Source organism: Raphanus sativus, chromosome 8 (genome assembly GCF_000801105.2).
Source record: "Raphanus sativus cultivar WK10039 chromosome 8, ASM80110v3, whole genome shotgun sequence".
In the NCBI taxonomy this organism is placed as follows: domain Eukaryota; kingdom Viridiplantae; phylum Streptophyta; class Magnoliopsida; order Brassicales; family Brassicaceae; genus Raphanus; species Raphanus sativus.
Window position 1 is genome coordinate 9558364 of NC_079518.1, and position 15719 is coordinate 9574082.

Below are 15719 nucleotides of genomic sequence, written 5' to 3' on the forward strand. Positions count from 1 at the left end.
TTGGTGACTAATTTAACTTAGTGACTAAGCTATGCGATTTGGTGACAAATGTCCAATACTAAAGCTCACTTGGTAACAAACCATAGAGATTTAGTAACAAATGTCAAAAGCTTAAGTAAACTCAATAACACAAAGTTAAAAGTTGCTTATGACTAATCTTTGTGAATCTCTCCTATAAATAAACACTTACCTCTCCATTGGAAACAAACTCATACACTTTCACATACAAGGGAACATTCATAACATACAAAGTTCCATCAATACTTCTAGTCTTTCAAAGTAAATCTCGAGACTATAGCGTAATTATTATGTTCGTAGATTCTATTTTGGGTGAGAAAAAACAATCTCACGTGGTTTTATCGTGGGACGTAAAAATCGTATAGAAATCATTTCATCTATGAACGATTTATTGAGGTAATAAAAGTGATCAAATCACAATTCAATACATATATTTCTTCATATTGATTTTCAAACGTTTTTACTTTTTATATTATCATTTTCATCACGTTTTGTTTCGTAATTTTCTATCTAGATTCTCGCTTCTAACAAAATATTCGAAATGAAAATTCTTCTAGCACAACAAACTCTGACAGAGATTTGAATAAGCCCTTCTGTGCTAACACAGATCAACAGAACAACTCCAAACACAGCAAAATTATACTAGTTCAAGATTTGTTCTTCTGTTTTTCAATTTTAAAATATGTTCGCTCGTTGTTAAGAGCTGTCTTGTTAAGATGATCAGATTTAGTGTACTAAGATCTCTGGTTTAATTTAAGCTTGGGAAAAAGAAATGTTAAGGTGTCAAATGGTGTCAACTGATATAAACTTTAGAAAATATGATAAAAAAATCTACACTAACCAAAAAAATCCCAAATGTTCTTGAATTTTCTATAGATTTTCAAGTTGCCACATATATGATTGGTTTAACAATTAGTGGTACTCAAACAAATAACACCATTTAGTGTTTTACGATACATATATCTTAAACTTTTATATTTTAATATTTTCAAAATATTGTTAGCTACAAATATATATATACTTTGCAGAGATTAGAGAAAATTTGATGTTTTAACAATTATATATGGTATACATTTGGAAATTTTAGTTCCAAGCACCAACTTCTATCAAGAAAATTTTAGCGAAAAAAAAAACTTCTATCAAGAAATCAGACGAGTCGCTTTAAGCTACTACAAAAATCGGACGATCATTTTGTATAATTATAAATCTTTTTTTTTTGAGAAAGGGCTTGTATAATTATATTTCTGAATAATTTGAATTTTAACACGATCTAACACACAAGGTAAAAGATCTGAAATGGCTTACTAGTCTTTCTTAAAGGATTTGGTCGCTCCAAAAAACAATAGATGACACGATGTATAGTCATGTAGAATACATCCAACTTCGAGAAAAAGACCACAGGAAATTTGAAAACGCTATACGACAACACAAGTACGTGGTCGCCAACCGAGTCGTTTTGGTTTCTTTTAGCATATGTAGTGTATTATTGAAATGGTTAACATTAGTTTATATTAACAAGATCGTCATAAGAGTACTTACTTGTCTATATAACATGAGATGATTCGGTTTTGTGAACACGTAAACGTTAGTATATATATCAAGAACGTCATAACAATATAGTCTACTACTACACTTGACATAAACAGACAAAGAGAACCGAGAGAGAGAAATAGCAATATTCAAGAGGAGATGGGGAAGTTCGAGGACTACAAGCCAGCAATGGCCATGATCGGGATTCAGATGTGTTACGCAGGAGTGACTCTTTCTGCAAGAGCTACTATGGTTAATGGGTTAAGTCCTCGTGTTTTTATCCTCTACAGGCAAGCCTTTGCGACCATTTTCATCTTCCCGTTTCTCTACTTCTCAAGGTAATTTAGATCACATCTATCTCTTTCTCTCTCAGTATATGCGATATGGCTAACAAAGAACTAACCTAGTAACTAAAACTCTTAAATCACATAGTAGAAAGTTTAAAGGGTCATGGGTTCAATTCCCGTTAGAAGGAATCTGCTCTTCTAAGAAGAAGATGTACGAGTACGATCCAGAACCTTATATGGTCATTAGACATTTTTTAAATATGATTTGGTAATTACTAATTAGTTTTTGGTAATTCTTGTTTTTAATACTTTTTCTATGGACTGTAGGGGAAAACCGAAGATATCTTCACTGGATCTCAAGAGCTTTTCTTTAATTTTCTTGGTCTCGCTTGTAGGGTAAGTATATGTGTTACATTTTGAAATATTTTACTAATTTTTTTATTTCCTAGCAACTCTAGTGCTTATAGAATCTTTGACCATTTTGCTATATTTTTGCAGCATTACAATCAATCAAAACCTGTATCTTGAAGGTCTTTACTTAGCTTCATCGGCAATGGGAAGTGCCGTGGGTAACATCATCCCTGCGATCACCTTCCTCATCTCATTTCTCGCAGGGTACATATACATATATTAATATGAAAACTTTGAACAACAAGATTCATGATGTGCAAACTAAAGTATTACTGATCTTTAGATACGAGAAAGTGAATCTCCGGGATAAAAGAGGCCTAGCAAAGATAGCAGGGACGATCCTCTGTGTAGCAGGAGCGACTTCCATGACCCTGCTTCGTGGACCTAAGATTCTCAACTCAGAATCTGCTTTACCAGTGGCCAATGCAGTATTAGGAGATATGAAAGATCAGAACAAGTGGCTGTTTGGTTGTTTGTTCTTGTTCTCTAGCACTCTTTGCTGGTCCTTTTGGCTTACACTTCAGGTAATATTCTACTTCATTAAGCAAATCAAATGTAATAACCTTTTTTGTTAGATGACTTGCTTTACAAGTAATGTAAACTTTGTTTGAATAAAACCCTAGGTTCCAATCTCTGCCTATTACCCAGATCACCTCTCTTTATCAGCTTGGATGTGTTTATTCGGAACAATACAATGTGCAGTGGTCACTTTCTTCCTTGAAAAGGACCCGAACGCTTGGATTCTCCATTCATACTCCGAGTTTGCAACCTGTCTTTACGCAGTAAGCGCATATATAAAACACTCTCATGTTGTCACATTCATTGTATAAATGGTTTTTTTTGTTTGAATAATTCTTTTTATTTTTTTAAAAACACTCCTCTGTAATCCAAAGATTAGTGTAAATCTTAATCTTGAAATGTGTTTGTTAGGGAGTTGGGGCGTCAGCACTTTCGTTTACGGTCCAAGCTTGGGCTATATCAAAGAGAGGTCCTGTTTTCTCTGCGTTGTTTAATCCTCTCTGCACAGTCATCGTTACAATCTTGGCTGCTCTGTTCTTCCAAGAAGAGATTTACATTGGAAGGTAAGAAAATATCCTTTTTAATCGTAAGAGAATTATAATCCATAAACATAATCTGTTTCATCATTTTTGATCTTTTGGAATAGTTTAATCGGAGGATTAGGTGTAATTATGGGACTTTACATTGTGCTTTGGGGTAAAGCAAAAGATGTCATGATGAATCAAGAACAAAGAGACAGTGAAAATGACTCAGAAGTGAAGATTCTTAACGAAGATTTTTCAAACACAACTAACTGTAACAGAGATCTTGAGGATCCCCTTCTGTCAAAATAGATATCAACTGAAGAAATCAAAACACAGCAACCACTAAACAGTCTAAACTGATTCAAGAATATTTCATTCTTCTATTTTCAGAATTTTAAAAAGATGTTCTGCTATAGTAAAAAAGAAAAAAGTAAAATGATTTATTAATGAAATATCGAAGTCCAGTCTAAATAATAAGCACACTATGATATAATAATTGCCCCAACAGGAGAAAATCAAGAATTGTAGATCCGTTTAGAACAAAGTAATGATACTCGTTTATGGAAAGCAGGGGATGACTTATTCAAAGCAGAGTTCAGCTTTAAGTCGACCTTGAGTTTAACTTGGACCGTTCATACACAAGTTGATTGGCATAACGGTGTCTAGTTCCCTTTCAACGCCCTGAAATATTCATTCACAGCATGGATTTCTGTCTAGAACAGGCGACAGAATCGCACATTGGGACTTGGCCTCGCCGATAACCTGTTGTCTTTTTGTCCTGAGCCGCTCGAAACTCGAAACCACATATTCTATGAATGCCGATTCCTGGAAGAGATATGAAGGAATCTAACTCAGAACTTGCTGTCTTAGCAATAAACAAATGAGACAGAAGGTTCATTTTGTTCCTCCTCCGATATGTGTTTTAGGCACTTATCTACCATTTGGAATGAAAGGTATGGGAGAAGGATGGTGACTAAACTCCCCTTCAGTGTTGATTAAATGCATCGACAAGGTCGTTCACAATAGGATCTCCAATATCAGATTGATAGATGTTCGAAAGCATACAAGGACCATGGAGACGTAGTTTTTTATAGATGATTCTTTAGTTTTAGTTTAATTGTGTTCTTTTCTTTTCAAACAAGTTCAGATAGAGTTAAATTCATTGTACAAAATTTTTTTGAATTAAAATTAACATTGTTTCAAAAAAACAAACATAATGGCGACAATTATGTTTGTATGAATTCCATATGTATATGTATTAGCTTATTATTATTTCAAATTAACACTTACAAATAGTTCCAAATAAAATAAAAATCGAAGAAGACTTATTTTGATCATTTGAATTAATATAAATAACACAGTTATATAAAAATTACATTTTATACAAGACATAAATTTAGGTGGTCATTTAGGACCGATAATATTTACAAATCATTAAAAGTATAAATTCTTCTCTGATTGACAGTTTTTTTCTTCAATCTACAGAAAATAACTAAACTATACTTTTTAAGGTTTCCAATCAAAACACCAATCAAGTCTATTATCTCTTTTCTTTTTGAAAGAATTTTAAATTTATTCAAATCAAAAAAACATTTTTACAGCCAAAAACTGCTACTTTGATTCTTACATAATACTCCAATCTAAGAAAGAAATAAAATACAACCTCCAAAAAACTCCAAAAACTTCAAAAGAAAACACCATCTTCCTCAAAACCACCATCTTCCTCAAACTCCTACTAGGATCCAAGCTTCACCACATGCTCACTCAGCTCTCACTCCTACTGAGCACCTAGCACTCACTCCTACTAGGATTTATCTTCCTCTTCCAAACCATACTTCTATCGCCCTTTCATACTTTGCTCCATCTCTTTTTCTTAAAGATGTTACTCTGTTTCTCACTAGCTTATCCAGTCTAGCAACTATGCAACCCGGCGGCTGACTAGCCTCTCCAACTCTTCTCGTGTTTCTTTCTAACCATAACATGTGAATTATAGCTTGGAAACTGTATCTTAATAGGAAGGTCACATGCTTCTCTCGCCTTCCATCTACCACCGCTTTCAATACTCTGTCCCATTGATATAAGCAAACATCTCCCATCAAGTTACCAATCACATTGCTCCACACTTCTCTTGAGTAAGCACACTCAAAATAAATGTGATTCCTCGTTTCCATCTCTTCTTTACAAAGCCAGCAGGTTGTAATAGCGATAGGATTCTAATTAAGAACTCTATCTCCTGTTGCTAACATGTTACGAGTAGCAAGCCATGCAAGAAAAGCAAACTTCGGAGTTGCTTCAGAGAACCAGATACCTTTGTTCCATGTAACCTTTGGGGAGTGACTTCTCACGAGGTTCCAAGTTTGAGAAGTAACAAACTCCGACTTGAAATCCCCATTCTCTTTCTTCCATAGACACACATCTTCTAGATTATTCATTCCCCTGTTTCTCAGATTAATAACCTCCTGCTCAATCTGCCGAAACACAGGAACTCTGTGTAATCTGCTTCTGTCCATCTGAACCGCCCTCTCCACTGTGGTGTGCAGTGGGATACCAAGAGCTATGCAACCTCCTTCTCCTGTTAGCTCAATCAGGTCCATTATCTCGTCTTTTACGACAAATTGGTTTTTCCTTCCCATTACCTACGACCTCCCAAATACATATTCTGCATGGTATTCCTAGATCATTATTGTCTCTGTTCACTGTAAATATATTAAACTCATGAGATCCACCGTTATGCCAAGAAAAAATGCAGCTATACTTCGTAGTCCTCCTAAAATTTACTCTAAATTTGAAGTTCCAACTCTGCCCGAAGGGAGATTTTTTTTTTTTTTTTTTGATAACTCTGGTATCTGGACAGCCACATTCTCAACTATTCCCCGAAAGGGGTCCAACGCCCTAACGAAAGGGTTGTTAAATCCGTTGTAGCCAAGACTCGAACCCGGGTGGCGGACAGTACATCTGTATCTCCTTTACCACCAAGGTACGAGCGCTTGGTTGAAGATAGACTTCTTAACCCCAAATCATCATCCCCAGATTTACAGTGAAAATTCAAAGTATGCTTGTTTGGTAATGAATTAATTATCATAACCGTTTTTTTATTTAAGACAAACAAGCGTCTTGGGTTTTGCTCTCCCGATGCAGGATCCGAGAAGGTTGCGATGTTGGCACGGGTGCAGAAAGAACAAGAGATACCAGACTGTAGACCATGATGATGAAGAACATAAAATAGAGATTACTAGAAAAACCCATGAGTTAATTTGTATATGATATTATGATAGATTAATCGAAGTTAAACATTGTATATAGGGTTGATCATTTTATTTATTTATAGAATGCAATATATATAGTATATTGTTCCTTATTTATTGTTTGTACTTTTCTGTTTATAGTAAGAGCATGATTATTGCATAGATCCTTAGCAAAAATCCTTAATACACATATATGTATATATATGTATATGTATATATTATATATGCGTATATAATTGTCTGCTAAGGATTTTACGGAAACCGAAACCAAAAGTTCCTTAATTAAGAAACTTTTGGTTTCGGTTTCCGTAAAATCCTTAGCAAACAGTTATATACGCATATATAATATATACATATACATATATATACATATATATGTATTAAGGATTTTTGCTAAGGATCTATGCAATAATCATGCTCTAACAATCCAATCAAAGAATGGTAAATATTTGAAATCGCTTGAAATGATTCGATTTTTGATGGTGTGAAAGCAATCTAATCATGAAAAAGAGGGAAAAAATCTGATCAAATTTACTTTTTAAAAGATAATTTTAGTTTGATACCTGATACTACAAAACATTTTCATAAATACCTTAAACTTCTGATAAAAAGTTAACTCTTCTAAATCATTTATAATGTTTAAAATAATTTATAAACATTTGTACAAGTTTAAAAACACAACCCCTGTTTGTCAAAAAAAAAAACACAGCCCCATCCCTTAAATAGTTAAACATAAAATTATTAATATTCTATAAGTTAACATCCTATAAATTAATAAATATGATATAAAATCAATTTATGGTCCAAAGCAAAATTAATTCAAATTATAACGCAAATCGATCAAATATTAAGATAATAATAATTAAAAGATTATATGTAAATATAGTTTATTAACATATTAACAATTTATATATATCTTAAAAATACAAATAGTAAATTTATTGCTTGTTTTGTATTCACAATAGAGTTTATTTTTATTTTTTAAGATTTTATAATATTTTATTAATACTTAGTAAAATCATATCTAAGAATATATTTAAATAGTATGATACATATTTCATATACATCAAATAATACAACAAAAGTATTTAAAATTGAATTTATAAAATTTGGTAATGCAAACATATGAATTTATTATTTTACAGAATATATATTATAAAATATAGAAATCTAAAATGAAACTGTTCATAATTAATAAATTTATAAATAATATAGTCTTAACATTACCAATGTATAAACTGTTTCTGTATTTAATTTGAAAGTACGAAATAACGTTCAGATTAAAAATGATAAAAGTATGAAATACATTCTGAAGCTAACTTATAAAAGCCGGCGTTACTGACTTGCAACGTACGAACGGAATTATATAATGGTCCTGGTCAAGAATAGATGATACTGAAGAGAAAAACAAGTGAGGTTTAATACGTTTTTTCCAAGTTCAAAACTTTTAATACTCGGTCAAAAGCGTGCAGTAAATAAAGACAAAACTAAATAAGACTAAGAAAATTTCGAATTCTAGATCCAAGTACATAAGAAAGTTATAAAGATATGATATAGTCAAGCAAGTCATTGATAGTAAATTCTTATTCTACCTAAATAAGTTTGATTTCAACATATAACTTGGATTTATTATTGATGACTTTTCTTACTCTTGAAAAGAAATGACATGGTAAACTCGCAGGTATTTGATTTTGGTGATCACATAAGTAACTTCTCTCTATATATATATATATTTTAAAGGTTTGGATGTTTTATAAGTTAATCAAATATGTATTTTTACTGATGGCTAATTATACTATTATAAACTAAAAATATTACGGATGATTCTACAACCGATAATTGTTTATGTTTCACAAAAATCCATATCCAACATCATTATTCTAAATTTTTTAAAAATTGTTATATACAGTAAGAAAGTCATCAGTAATTCAAAATTAATTTCTAAATAGGAATATAAGAGTAAAATCCAATAGATAACATCTCATAAAGATTATAATACTTAGGCTTCAATTGGTGACCATGAATAAAAAAATTATAGTGAATTCTCTGTTCTTCAAAATTTATACTAGTTAAGTTGAATTTTTTGTCAAATTGGTTATATGTAAGTCTCATTCTTTTCTTCTGAATTTTTCATGGAAGAATGAATTTATAAATAAAATTTCCCTCTGCAGTTTTGACTAAGAACAAAATAAACAAAAATTTCTATTTTTAATATTTTTTTATTTTTCCAAATGAAATTTTATCACCAATTGAAGTCTTAGGAAGAAAAGATTAGATTAACTTTCCTGATAATACAATTTTGAAGCTTATACTATTTAGAGAAGTTTGATTTAAACAGATAATTTGGATTTATTGTTGATGACTTTTCTTATTTTTGAAAAGAAAATCGCATAATTTTTTTAAAGCTTAAGATATTTGATACTGGCCATCACACAAGTACTTTCTATATATTTTGAAAAAAAGGGATCCCATTTTAAAAATAATAATAGTGATGCTATTATATGGAACAAAAATGTTTTATAAGTTAATTAATTATGTTTTAATAAGCTAATAAAAGATATGTTTTCAATGATGTTTAACGATCGATTACATAACAAAACATACTTACAAAAAAATGCAGATGAGCGTTAGTTAAACTTAAATCCAATACAAACAACGGGATCTATTAAATTTTATTGTTGTCTACTATCAATGTAAAAATATTTATATATGATATCCTTCGGAATTCAAGAATGGTCAACAATGGTTAGCTAGCTGTCCATTACATAACACTACTACATAAAACGTGGAAGATTCAAAACCAAGTAGGTGGGTCTACCAAAACCAATCTCATATAAATACACATAAAATCTTTGTCTTTGTCTCCATCACTCTCTCTCTCTCTCCCTTTCTCTCCCTCTTGTGTTTTCTTTCACCGAGGAAATGGTTGAGCAGAAAAAGTATGCTCTGTTTCTAGCGACTCTTGATTCAGAGTTCGTGAAGAAAACGTACGGAGGATACCACAACGTATTTGTGGAGACGTTTGGAGACGAAGGCGAGCACTGGGACTCGTTTAGGGTTGTCGAGGGCGAGTTTCCTGAGGAGAAAGATCTTGAGAAGTACGATGGTTTTGTTATTAGCGGAAGCTCTCATGATTCGTTCGAGAATGACCCTTGGATTCTTAAGCTATGTGACATCGTCAAGAAACTTGATGAGATGAAGAAGAAAGTTCTTGGCATCTGCTTCGGTCATCAGGTTCTATTCTTTTTTTTCCTATTGTTATCCCTTCTTTAGAATATTTTTTTATTTATTCACTAATTTAGTTATTAACTATTGGTTTTAAGTTGAAATCTTTTACTTTTAGACTATATGTTGATTTTTTCTAATTATATTTAGTGACATTATTTGTAGCATAATAGCATGTTAAGATACCATTTTACACAGAGAAAATTTATTGGAATTCTTTCACTATTACAATTCTTTTTATGTAAACCTCTCTTACTCATAACTCTGTTGATTCTAGGCTTTTAGCCATTTTAGAGCATTTTCGTAAGGCTTATTTTGATATGTTTTCAATGGTTAACATATGAAAATAATAAGATAAATTTTCAAACCAGAAATTCTATAAAAATTTGAGAAAACGGAGTCTATATATGCTGATGACAAAACAAAAAAAAATTGAGAAAACTTTAGAACAAGTGAATGTCTATTATTAATTTGTACATTTTTAAATTTAATTACCCAACTTAGTTATAGTAAAATTATTACTATTATTGTTATTATTATTATTTATTATTATTATTAACGTTATTGTGAATTACTCACATGAGTTCTTACCAATAATGATGCCTTTATTCGAAATTTGCGTAAAATAGAAGATGCCTATTAGAAAAATAATTTCAAGTTAATGAATCATTGTTTTTGACTTTGATTGGTATAATGTTTTGAAATTAACAAATGCATCAAACTCTTTTGTTTGTATGTAGCATTTCCGATAAGTATATTTTACGAGTGAACTAGTGAAGAAGTATTCAATAAGCATGGCAATAAAAGTTAGGAATTAGGATATACCAGTATGCAACACACTAGCCACTCAATATAACGTTTTCGATTGAGATTATAAGATCAATTCATCTAACCAGAAAATTTTCAACCTCCTTTAGATCATAGCCAGAGTAAGAGGAGGAACAGTTGGAAGAGCAAGGAAGGGACCAGAACTTAAGCTTGCGGACATAACCATCGTGAAAGACGCGATTACACCGGGAAGTTACTTCGGAAACGAGATCCCAGACAGCATAGCGATTATAAAATTGCACCAGGACGAAGTGTTAGTGTTGCCGGAAACTGCCAAAGTACTAGCTTATTCCGACAAGTACGAGGTGGAGATGTACACCATTGAGGATCATTTCTTCTGTCTTCAAGGACATCCCGAGTATAACAGAGACATTCTCTTCGAGATTGTTGATCGTGTCCTTCGTCTTGGCTACATCACGGTTAGCCCCTTTTTCCCCTTTACAAAACTCAATTATATATATTAAAAAATACTAAAAAATATATAGAGCTTGGTATATATATTGTAAAAATATAGTATTAGTTAATTTGATAAATAATAATTAATTCTGCAGCAAGAAATAGCGGATACGGCAAAGGCCACTCTGGAGAAAAGAGGAGCAGACAGGAAACTTTTGGAGAAAATTTGCAAGAATTTTCTCAAAGGCAGAGTTCCAGCCAATTAGTTCCACTCCCATATGATCTATTTGGCTCTTCTTATATTTGTGGATTTATCAGCTTGCTTCATCCTTATTCAATGTATAATAATTACCTAATAATCTCAAGCGTGGCATCTTTACTTATGTTTTGTGTGTACCATAAATGAAATGAACTTAATAAACACCACTTCTAGTTTTTGCATTGTTCACAATAATAATAGCAATAATTAATTACTGTTTGTATTCACATGTTGACACAATTTATAGTACTAGCATCCACATATTGCCGACATGTAACATTTTGATCGGTTAAGTGAAATATATTAATGAATGATTGTTGTGTCCATCACATTAATTAACAAATGCATACATTGAAATCATATAAACATGTCACGAAAAACATGCACTAAATTATACTTTCATGATTTTAAGTAATAAAAATTAAAACCAAAATACTCCAATGTTCTAAATTTCTATCGTCATATAAACATGTCAAAATATTTTTCCATGAATAATATACATCACTATTAGAGCTACACACAAGCTTTTAATATAAGAATATTAATTAAGATTTGTGATTAACTTGAAGGCAAAAGTACGCAAAAGTCTAATAATACGGTGAAATCGGATTCAAATCTCGGTCATTGAAGAATTAACATTTCGACATCGCCAAAAACATAAAACCGACATATGACAACACATGATTAGTCTAGACTATTTCTATGAGACTAAGATATCTCTGTATAATTCAAAAAAAAAATATCAAAACATCAAGATCCATGAACTATAAAAAATAAAACATCAAAATTCCATAAAAAGACATACATTTACACATACTGTATTATTAGATTACAATCATATAGTAAAAGCAAATGTTAGCCATGGGACACACATGAATGTGTCTTTTGTTTGATTACCTTTTGTAACTAGCGGTGGAGTAGTGTTCTTTTCACATAGAAATAAAATAAAATTAAAAAAAAAAAGTCTCAGCCTTTATATAAGGGATCTTCCCATCATCCAAGTAGGATTCTCCAAAAACCTATTCACTTATTTTTAAGCGTGTGCGAGAGAGAGAGAGAGCGATCATCTTCTTCTTCTCTGTTATAAAGCTGACCTCTTTCTCCCGAGAATCAAACCAATGGTGGTGGAGCAGGAGCAGCAGAAGACGAAGAGGTTCGCTCTGTTTCTCGCAACGTGCGACTCGGAGTTCGTGAAGAAAGCTTACGGCGGCTACTTCAACGTCTTCGTCTCCGCTTTCGGCGAAGAAGGCGAGAAATGGGATCTCTTCCGAGTCGTCGACGGCGATTTCCCCGACGACGACGATCTCGACAGCTACGATGGTTTCATCATCAGCGGTAGCCCGCACGACGCCTTCGCGGACGCTGATTGGATCGTCAAGCTCTGCTCGGTTTGTCGGAAGCTCGATGAGATGAAGAAGAAGGTTCTCGGCATCTGTTTTGGCCACCAGGTATTATTAAAAAAAAAAGATGTTTCTTTTTATTTTGGATCTGATCTAATTGAGATTCTTTAGGGTTTTAGAATGTTACATTTTGAGTTTTGATGGGTTTCATGGTGGGTGAGAGAGCTCTGTTTTTCAGGAACTATTTGGGTGTAAAGTCTCAGACTTTGGTCATCTTTACTGGCCATTTCTAGATGCAATGATGTTGTTGACATCTTTATGTTGTGAAATATTATTAAAGTCCCAGACTTTGGTAATCTTTAGTTAGTTACTGGGCATTTCTTGAACCGTGTTGTTGAACTGCATTTTATAACATCTTCATGTTGTAAGATATCATTAGTTGCACCATGTTTTAGCAAAAAAATATATATATATATATATATCATTAGTCAAAGTCCCAAACTTTGGTGATCCATTTACTGGGGCATTTTCCGATTTTTTTATCCAATTGATCACTGCATTTTATGAGATCTTCTTCTTTTCATAGAATTGCTCTATCTAGATGTTTAATTTGATTGGTTGAAACTGTGTCCCTACCATTCTTTATCTCTAAATTGTTTTAGTCTCTGAACAGAGACTCAAATGCTTTTGTCACTGTTGAATCATTTTACTTGCTATGTATACTTTCTCCTCTTAAATGGAAATTGTAAATGTTCTTCATTGACTTACTTTCAAATTGATTCAGCGGTTTTGTTTTTGATCCATAGAGTGTTTCTCTCTTCTTTTTTATATACAGATAATAACTAGAGTCAAAGGAGGGAAAATAGGAAGGGCTCGTCAAGGCCCAGACATGGGTCTGCGAACCATAACCATAGCAAAGGACAACGAGAAACTCGGCCTTTACTTTGGAGACGAGGTCCCTGCATCTTTAGCCATTGTCAAATGCCATCAGGACGAAGTCTTGGAGCTCCCTGATTCTGCAACGGTCTTGGCCTCTTCCGAGGTATACCAAGTGGAGATGTTCTCAATCGGAGACCACTTCCTATGCATCCAAGGTCACCCCGAGTATAACAAAGAGATTCTCTTTGAGATCGTGGACCGTGTCCTCAACATGAAGCTTATGGAGGTTTCTTCATGCCCCCCACCCTCTATGTCGTTTAACGTATAAGCTTATGTGATCGATCTTTTCTTCTTGTTTTCAGCAAGAGTTTGCGGATAAGGCTAAGAGTACGATGGAGACTGCGGAACCAGACAAGGATCTATGGCAGAAGCTCTGTAAAAACTTTCTGAAAGGTCAAATCTGAGCATGTTTAGTTTGCTATTGCCATCTCTTGATGAAAACCCCTGCAATTTCCTTCATATTTTATCTTCAACAAAACATTGAGGAAAAACATAAAACAATTAGAAATAATCATGTTTCTTATTAGTGTTACAATACAAATAAAACTAGAAACAAATTCAGCAACAGGACCGCATCAAGAACTCACGAGTGTGTGTTGTGTTCTTCAGAAATCAAGACAAAAACTTTATTGTCTTACCGTGAACTTTCAAAGGATCACATCGATTTCAGAAACGGTGACACGAAATATTTAAGTGAAATGGCTGTTCTAGTAATTAATCATAATTAATTTCTTAATTTGGGATTGAAAAATTAATTAAAAGTCTCTAAAAAGATCGATGTATTTTCTAAAATTGTATCATATCAGGCTATCACCCATCAATATTCAGTATACATATAATATACATTGCTTGGTATGAATTTGTATAGTTTCCTTGTTTTAGAGCTGACAAATCTTGTTTTACCATATCAAAATTATGACTCAAACCGTAAGAATAAACTTTCTAGAGTGAATCCCATAACACAAATCAAAAGAGAGAGAGATCTTTTATGTTGATAAAACAAGGAACAAAAGAAAATTTAACAATCTGAAGAAAGAAAGAAAGAAAATACTGCTAAATTTTGGAAACGATTCTACGTTCTCTCGATCAAATCTCTCAAGCCATAGCCAAACCAATAGCAACCGCGGTCAAGAACAAACCGCTTCCAACATTCAATCCACCCGCGGCGTTATGGGCTGGAGCCGGAGCTGGAGTCTTAGCCAGAGGAATAACAGGAGTAACCTTAGGATTTCCACCTTCGTCGCGGTCACCGCTACTGCCGCCACCAGGGACGTTGCGTTCAGCCAATACAACAAGATGCATCTTCTGGCCTTTAGCGCAGTGATCAGGAGCACCACTGATGAAGAAGTAAGCTCCTGAATTCTCTAGCTCGAACTTTGTGTCTCCATCGTTGTATTGCTTCAAGGGGTTTGATGTGTTACAGCTATCGTAATCTTCTTTTGTCACTTGTAACACCGAATCAACTTTCGCGTCGTACTTCCACACTAATAATCCACATGCATGCATGAACACATCATTATAAAACCATATAAGAATATAAAGGAAAAAAAAAACTAATTACTAAACCAAACTTGTGAAATGAATATTTACGCATGAATACATTATTATAAAACCATATAGTATATCAAATATATGATATGCTCCTGGAATAGAAAGGAAAAATCACTAGTACATCAAACTTGAGAAGAGATGTAGAAAGGTAATATAGGGTACCGAGAATGTCTCCGACTTTGAAACGATTGTTCTCAGCCCATTGATTGAGAGTGTTGCTGGAAGAATCTGGAACCTTCCACGACTGTGAAGATCCACCGACCAGAATCATCCTCGGTTTGGAGGCAGCATGGCTCACTGTGGTGAGTAAGAGAAAAACAAGAGTCAAAACTGGAACAATGACACCCATTTAGTTGAGCTCTTTGTTAGTATGAACAACCCTTTGGTTATTTTTGGTGTTTGGAGGTTGTCTCTCGTTTGGTTTTGTTTACGCAAAGGTGAAGATAATAGGAGGTGGTGGATGCTGTTTATATAGCAATCTGCTTGGTAAATCTGGTATTAATTAATACTGAAGTGTCATCTCTCTCTGATTCGCTAGCTAGATGTCAGTTTTTAATCACTTTTTATTACAAAATTAATGTTCCAGAATAATTTAATTAATTTAGAAACCGTCATGAACTCTTTGGTTTGAAAATTTTGATAGACTT

General features: G+C 33.1%; 4 protein-coding genes across 5 annotated transcripts; 3 read left to right on the forward strand and 1 right to left on the reverse strand.

Annotated features, from left to right (window-relative positions):
* The first annotated feature begins 1615 nt into the window (after nucleotides 1-1615).
* LOC108821346 (WAT1-related protein At4g30420) lies at nucleotides 1616-3656 on the forward strand. Of its 2 annotated transcripts, none has more exons than XM_018594387.2 (7): nucleotides 1616-1886; nucleotides 2163-2231; nucleotides 2334-2450; nucleotides 2530-2770; nucleotides 2870-3028; nucleotides 3177-3328; nucleotides 3412-3655. In XM_018594387.2, exons 1-7 carry the CDS (start codon nucleotides 1708-1710, stop codon nucleotides 3596-3598), a joined length of 1104 nt encoding a protein of 367 aa, XP_018449889.2. In that variant the 5' UTR covers nucleotides 1616-1707; the 3' UTR covers nucleotides 3599-3655. The 2 variants fall into 2 exon arrangements, with proteins under 2 accessions (XP_018449889.2, XP_056847619.1); XM_056991639.1 differs by lacking the exon at nucleotides 1616-1886 and adding an exon at nucleotides 1954-2052 and having other exon boundaries at nucleotides 3412-3656.
* A 5744-nt stretch (nucleotides 3657-9400) lies between these two features.
* Nucleotides 9401-11418, forward strand: LOC108833916 (gamma-glutamyl peptidase 1). The gene is made up of 3 exons (XM_018607308.2): nucleotides 9401-9768; nucleotides 10677-11006; nucleotides 11139-11418. Exons 1-3 carry the CDS (start codon nucleotides 9457-9459, stop codon nucleotides 11247-11249), a joined length of 753 nt encoding a protein of 250 aa, XP_018462810.2. The 5' UTR covers nucleotides 9401-9456; the 3' UTR covers nucleotides 11250-11418.
* An 828-nt stretch (nucleotides 11419-12246) lies between these two features.
* Nucleotides 12247-14047, forward strand: LOC108833915 (gamma-glutamyl peptidase 3). Its single transcript, XM_018607307.2, has 3 exons — nucleotides 12247-12690; nucleotides 13418-13747; nucleotides 13824-14047. Exons 1-3 carry the CDS (start codon nucleotides 12361-12363, stop codon nucleotides 13923-13925), a joined length of 762 nt encoding a protein of 253 aa, XP_018462809.1. The 5' UTR covers nucleotides 12247-12360; the 3' UTR covers nucleotides 13926-14047.
* Nucleotides 14048-14616: 569 nt separating this feature from the next.
* On the reverse strand, nucleotides 14617-15519 carry LOC108833919 (early nodulin-like protein 13). Its single transcript, XM_018607310.2, has 2 exons — nucleotides 15235-15519; nucleotides 14617-15005 (listed from the first exon to the last, which is right to left on the reverse strand). The coding sequence occupies exons 1-2, from the start codon at nucleotides 15419-15421 to the stop codon at nucleotides 14617-14619; spliced, it is 576 nt and encodes a 191-aa protein (XP_018462812.1). The 5' UTR covers nucleotides 15422-15519.
* Between the last annotated feature and the right edge of the window lie 200 nt (nucleotides 15520-15719).